The sequence below is a fragment of the Nanorana parkeri genome, unplaced genomic scaffold (assembly GCF_000935625.1).
Source record: "Nanorana parkeri isolate BGI_ZX_2015 unplaced genomic scaffold, ASM93562v1 scaffold1147, whole genome shotgun sequence".
NCBI lineage: Eukaryota > Metazoa > Chordata > Amphibia > Anura > Dicroglossidae > Nanorana > Nanorana parkeri.
This window is the reverse complement of record NW_017307415.1, coordinates 319,577-326,914: the sequence shown is the minus strand read 5'-3', so window position 1 is coordinate 326,914 and position 7,338 is coordinate 319,577. Positions and strand designations below refer to the sequence as shown.

The 7,338-nt window shown below is 39.1% G+C and overlaps 1 protein-coding gene across 1 annotated transcript in view; it reads left to right on the top strand.

Annotated features, from left to right (window-relative positions):
• Window positions 1-6,008, top strand: part of LOC108796667 (transcription cofactor HES-6-like) — an 11,616-nt gene extending 5,608 nt beyond the window's left edge. The window contains exons 2-4 of the mRNA XM_018568163.1: window positions 1,196-1,291; window positions 3,623-3,701; window positions 5,377-6,008. Coding sequence (XP_018423665.1) covers window positions 1,196-1,291; window positions 3,623-3,701; window positions 5,377-5,690 — 489 coding nt within the window. The 3' untranslated portion in view covers window positions 5,691-6,008. The remainder of the gene's footprint in view (window positions 1-1,195; window positions 1,292-3,622; window positions 3,702-5,376) is intronic.
• The last annotated feature ends 1,330 nt before the right edge of the window (window positions 6,009-7,338 follow it).

Here is a 7,338-nt window from a genome sequence, read left to right as displayed (position 1 = left end):
TGGGGAAGACAGTGGCATGTTATATACTGTATAATAGAATGTATACAATATAGAAATAAGGTGTTTATAACATACAGAAAAAGTACATAGGACTATCGAATATACAGCACAGCGTATACTGTATAGTGGAGCTGTGTAGACTACAGAATGTACCACACAGTGTACAGAGTGGAGTATATAGTACACAGCACAGCATATATATCTGAGCGCTGTGGCGTATAGAATGTATAGCACAATATATAGAGTGGAGCTATATACAGAATAGAATGTACAGCACAGTGTATAAAGTGGAATCCTGTAGAATATAGAATGTAGAGCACAGTGTATACAGTTGAATCCCGTAGAATATAGAATATACAGCACAGTGTATGGAGTTGAATCCTGTAGAATATAGAATGTACAGCACAGTGTATAGAGTTGAATCCTGTTGAATATAGAATGTACAGCACAGTGTATAGAGTTGAATCTTGTAGAATATAGAATGTACAGCACAGTGTATAGAGTTGAATCCTGTAGAATATAGAATGTACAGCACAGTGTATAGAGTTGAATCTTGTAGAATATAGAATGTACAGCACAGTGTATAGAGTGGAATCCTGTTGAATATAGAATGTACAGCACAGTGTATAGAGCTGAATCCTGTAGAATGTACAGCACAGTGTATAGAGTTGAATCCTGTAGAATATAGAATGTACAGTACAGTGTATAGAGTTGAATCTTGTAGAATATAGAATGCACAGCACAGTGTATAGAGTTGAATCCTGTAGAATATAGAATGTACAGCACAGTGTACAGAGTTGAATCTTGTAGAATATAGAATGCACAGCACAGTGAGCAGAATAGAGCCATAGGAAGATTATCCGTAAAAAATAAATCAAGTCAAATGGACTTGCTGTATTTTTCCTGAAGACGTTTCACTGGCCATCCGGCTAGCTTTCTCAATTCTGTGAAGATCTGTTTTGGGTGACATGGGAAGGTAATCAGATGACCAGCGATACGTCTTCAAGAAAAACACAGCAAGTCCAGTTGCGTGACTTCTTTTTGACAGATATGCCGTGACCTGGATGGATGAGAACCTTCCCAGACATAAGATTAGAGTACCGTGCAGCCATCTTCTATAAACCCCTGACACGTTTGCCATTACAGCCCTCAGCTTTACACCTATTCTCAGCATTCTTTATCATCATCTTTACAGCTCAGAAAGCCGCTCATAGAGCGTAAGAGAAGAGAGAGGATCAATTCTTGCCTGGAACAACTGAAGGAAACTGTCATCAGGGCTTTCCATCTTGATGTAAGTGTCTTCCTATGTATTCTGCATCCAATACATACTGTGTCATTTCTATGTATTTATTCCTGTCTTCACATTGCCAACATATTACACAGCACATATAGGGAGTGCACAGCCATACATACATATCAATCCCTACATGGGAGACCCGTACAATGAGACATAGATAATAAAAGGCACAAAAACTGGAGCAACCAGCAGAAAACATGGGAAAAAAATATAAACTCCAAACATATAGTGCCCCTGAGGAGAAATAAACCAGTAGACTGTGGTAGCCATTATGAATGTACCATAGGTGCAGAGTCCGGTATTCTTAGTATAAATAAGTGTAATTGTGAGAAAACCCAGTAAGGGCCCCTAGCTGACAATTATTCCTAATCCACTGGACTTGTTTCTAATTATTTCAACTCAGAAATACACTCCAGGAGCGTGTTTTGTTTTTTCTTTAATTCTTACATACATATTTTGAAAATATTCTGGTCACGTTTGAAAAGAAATACTCATTCTACATGTATAATATAATACTATTTATACTTTTATTATACTATATTTGCACTATTATACTACATTCTTTAATATTATAATAGTGTTAATATTTTTGCATCTTAATTACAGCAGTTATGTCAATCACCATTAGAAGTGATCAACATTGCAGTTTCCTGTAGAAAGGTCTCACTTTCTGGCATAACCACAATGGCTAATAAAGCCTTGCAGAGCGGATGATGTACAGAAAGGGATCAGTTCATCATTTGTTTGTTTCATGTTATAACTGTCCTCTTACGGGAGCGACGGACATAATTCATCCCAATCTTGATCTTACTTTTATTCTTAACCGGAAACCCTGAAGTGAGTTTATGTTACATATGCCAAAAATGTAAACTGAAAGTGGGACAACTTAGGCATTAAAGAGACACTAAACTCAGGAGTTCAATCTTAAAAATCCATCCATGTACCCTAACTATTAACAAAAATGTATCTTATTTGTGTATCACTCGGCTGTAGATCCTCAAATCATCTCCGAATTGGTGCTGACACTGTGCTTCCTTCTGGAGGGTGGCTACTTTTGTTCCCCATGGTCCCTGTGTGTGTTGTAAAGTAGTCACCGATCCAAGCTCACTCCTGTGATGGACTACAATCTCAATACAAATTAGTATCTAAACATCAGATTGTAGCCCATCATGGGAGTGAGTTTGGAGCTGTGACTACTTTACAATACACACAGGGACCATGAGGAATAAAATCAGCCCCCCTCCAGAAGGAAGGACAGTGTCAGCACCAATCAGAGATGATTGGAGTATCTACAGCCGAGTGATACACAAATAAGATACATTTTTGTTTAAAGTTCGGGGACATGAAGGTATTTTTAACATTTAACTATTGAATGTAGTGTTACTTGAAGCTGTTAAGGTGAAGCTGTGAGCAAGAGAAATTAAAAAAACAAAGAACCAAACAAAAAACCCCATACAGGATTTGCCTTTTAAAAACAGGTTCTAGTAAATCCTCCCCGCTGTGTGCCTTGTTGTATTTAGATATAATGACACACTAGGCACATATGGATCAGTGACTTCTGTATTAAGATTGTTATTGCATTTTACATATTTAGATTTTTATGCACCGTAGTGCCCCTTTATAAATCAGAGCATGGCACATTTAACGTTCCAGGTGTATAAATCTATATAAATGTTTTTTGTTTTTTTTTGTACACCATGTATTCTGGCTATTGGTGTATGAGAAGTGTCTAATTATTTGTTCCTTGCGGATTTAAATAAAGAATTTCAATGACTTACCTTGGCATTAAACTGATGTAAGGAGAACCAAAACAACCCATCCTATATACCACATAATCTGATACTAGGATATTACAGTTGATTGTCCCTAGACTGGTGTGAGTGCTTGGACAGAGGTGTAGATGGATTTAGCCAGAAATGCCTCAGTAATATGCAAAGAGCATCCCAGTCAATAAACTGCACCATATTTAAATACTTCATGTGTACTTCACGTGCTACCCTATTTTCTTTGTGTCCAGTTTCTAAAATGACAGAGAAATGACAGGCATCAGTTATGGCAATTCCCAGTATGAATTTAGCGACTCGACACAGAACGATTTGTGACTAAGAATGCGTTAGTGACTCAAAATATGAATGCAGACAGGCAACTTAATTAAAACATAGTATGGACACTATTAACATTGCCTTAAAATACTGTACAGGGCGTATTACCCTCCGTATTAGGATCGCTGATCCCTTGTCCCTTACTGCATTGTACCAGTAACACCGTCCTATACCGGAAGCACAGAGTGACATAGCTACAGTATATTATCTGTTGTCTTTTTAGCAGTCCAAGTTGGAGAAAGCAGACATCCTGGAGATGACAGTGAGACATCTGGAAAACATTCAGAGAAACAGAGGTTCAGGTGAGATGCTGCACATGAGTCTTCAGCACTTTTCTTTTTTGTCACTAGAGGGAGCTCTGCCACAACTAAAGACATATACAAAAGTGATGTGTCTCTGGTCATGTTTTCTCTCCTTTATCCCATGCATTGTTCCTTCCTCCTGTGGGCAAGAATGACAAGTCATATAAGTCCCCATCTGTGTGAATTGGAGGTGTAACCTTTTACACTAGCAATTTCATAACTTAAATTGTGCTAAAGCATACCCAACAAATGCCCCTTATGTGAATGGACTGTCTATCATTTGGACACAAGTCCCTCTTTCCTCCTCAGTTGTCCCTCTTTTTGGTCTGATGCAATGATATCTATGAAAAAGTGTTATTGAACTACTAAATAGCGTTATTTTGCACTAAAACCTTCATCATATCTCTTAATGATCATGTTTGATATTTTGAAAAGTCAATATTAAAGGAAGTAATAAGTAATCGTGAAAAAAAAAAAACAATTCTGGTTTTATCTGTACAAAATAAATCAAAGCAACTGCACTTGCTGTATTTCTAATGAGGATGTCATCTGACTAGCTTTCTCAATCCAGAATTCTAAATAGAGAAAGCTGGTTGGGTGACCAGTAAAACGTCTTCAAGAAAAATACAGCAAGTCCAGTTGCCTTGACTTATTTTTGACAGATATACCGTGACCTGGATGATTGAGAACCTTCACAGAGAATTCTGGGTTTAACCAATCATTTTTGGCATATACATTCCTAATGGCCATAACTGGGGGTGTGTCCATTCCTACACAGCTTTTGCCCTAGGCAAGGCAGCATCGCCGCCTTCAGCGAATCTGCCGCTCCAGGCAAATGCCTTGTTTGCCTCGCGGCAGATACGCCCCTGTTCCTACATACATTGTGCTGAAAGGTGTCCTTCTCTCTCATCTCAAAAAGTAGTGAAGCATGTAAGCACTCACGGACAGGGCCCTCCTAATCATCTTGTATTGAATTGTATCGTAACTGTGATGACGTATTTATATTGTAAAGCGCTGCACAAACTGTTTGCGCATATAAATCCAATATAATAACAATAATGTAATAATAAGTATATGTATATTGTTCAGCAATGCACTTCTGTACAGAGACCCTAAACCCTACACGTAGGATAACCTACACAAGTGTGCATACCCTACATTGAGGACAACCTACATCAGTGGTGCATACCCTACATTGAGGACAACCTACACCAGTAGTGCATACCCTACATTGAGGACAACCTACACCAGTGGTGCATACCCTACATTGAGGATAACCTACACCAGTGGTGCATACCCTACATTGAGGACAACCTACACCAGTGGTGCATACCCTACATTGAGGACGACCTACACTATTGGTGCATACCCTACATTGAAGACAACCTACACCAGTGGTACATACCCTATACTGAGGACAACCTACACTAGGTGGTGCATGCCCAACACTTAGGGAAACACTACTCTAAATGACTTGCCATGGAAGTGCAATCTCAGCCCTCAGGTGTCAGGACTAAACCAGGGGTGAAGAAACCAAGACCCAGCACCAGCATGTGATCAAACTCTGGCCCACTCAATGCAAAAACAAACATGACTGGACTTCTGCATTAGTGTTTATTTTTATGTTGGTGATGAGTGGATCTTTCTTTTTATACTCTGTACTGTGTTCTCTTAGGTGAAGGCTCTCAATGTGTGGAATCCCAGCAGAGATTCAGCACAGGATACATCCAATGTATGCATGAACTCCACAACCTGCTTCTTAACTGTGACTGGATGGACCAAGCTCTTGGTGCGCGTCTCCTCAACCACCTGCTGAAATCCCTTCCTAGGGTCAAGGATGCCAGCCCTGAGCTGCCCATAAGCTGTGAGGAGAGTGCTGGGAGGACCATGTCACCAGCTCTGAAACCTGATCCTGACCCAGAGCCGCAGAATATTCTGCAAAAACACTGCCCCCTTGTGGGCTCTCTTCAGATGTGGAGGCCCTGGTAATTATACAACCATAGTGACTCTTAGTGCAGACTGGGTAACCCATAGGCATACTCACTCTGCTCACCTCTGTCTCCTTAACATATATTCACTGTCACTATATATGTCCCTCGTCTCTTACAGTTACACCGGGTGTAGGAGCAGAGAGTGATGCTGCTGTCGGTCCTAGCGTTTCTTTTGTACCAATATGTATCTTATAGATATGCTTTGTTTAACACATTGGGGTGCACACCCCTTTAGGTGTACTAAAGACCCAGTGCTCCTGGCTGGAGCCCCATGTTTGTAGCCTGCATTGTAGAAGGCTTCTTCTCCCCATATTTATTACAGATCTTTTCATGTAACATTTCTATTCACTTAAGATAATTTACACTCTCTTATTACAAATAAATATAATATATACAGTAACCCTTTGCAGACTTTTATTTCTGGTAAAGCTTGTTATTCCCCAACAGCTGACTGCATGCCATGGATCTGAAGTATATGTTTGTGCGTTTATCTATATATAAAGAGCAACACAAAAGCTATATACCAGCCAAGAAAAGCATTTCCACAAGTCAGAACAAGGCAGAGTAACCTCCTAGTGCTCATATTGCTGTGTTTGGATGAACTTGCCATGTCTAATCCCAGGGGGAAAACCTGTTCACAATATGAGATCACTTCATGAGATCAAGAGACAACCTTGTTTCAAGTGGATCCATCCTGTCCATATTCTTCATTCACAAAGCTTTACAGCAGGATAAGGATCTTTATCTTCTGTCATGTGACTGAAATTTTCTAATCTCATTGGACTTGGCTGAAGATATCTGTAGCTTTAAGGATCCTTATCCTGCCATGTTAGCTTTGTGCTTTCAACCTTCTGCATTTAATATCTGTCAATCTGATTTCAATCTGCACTAAAAAACAAAAGCCTCAATCTGGAACTCATAGGGCAATACAAACAGTTTTTATTTCACTTTAAGTGATGAGTCCTGGTGTTCACCAATGGCCCAAACTGCAATTATTTTCCTTTTACTCTTCTGTTGATTAGAAATCTGGGCAGACATGTTCACAAATAACCTTTTTGGCAGACATTCACACCACCATATAATTAATATTTCCCTACCTGAGAAGCACATATGCATTCAGCATAATCCTATACTATAGTCTGTGCCCCTGTGTGTAGCAGATAGAGGTGGAGGCTGTTCTTCTTCTGGGAAATAAGAGAATATTGTCAAAGTAGACATACAGAGCCATCTCAAGTGTTGCCCATCCTTGGCAGCATTGGTTGACAGTCATATAATAGTCATATAATATCATACACTTGGTTTAATAGTAAAGTTAAAACTTCATATGAATTGATAGGCCACATGTTCACATAGGTCTTATGTCTACAAAAACATATTTATTTATTATATTAAGCATAAAAAAAGATACATTTTGCTTCCCATGAGCTTTAGCCCCCTTTTTTCAATCAAAGCACCCTTTAAAAGTGTGCAGAATCTAGAGGCACCCCAGTCTAAAATGTAAGATGTAAGATATATAAAGTGTCCCTACAAAATCCATATTAGACCCTTATATGAGATAGAGGTCTGGTATGAATTTAAAAGAGATCCCATGCAAAAACACACAAAAAAGTGGGGTTTTCCCTTCACATTATAAGCCCCATTTACAC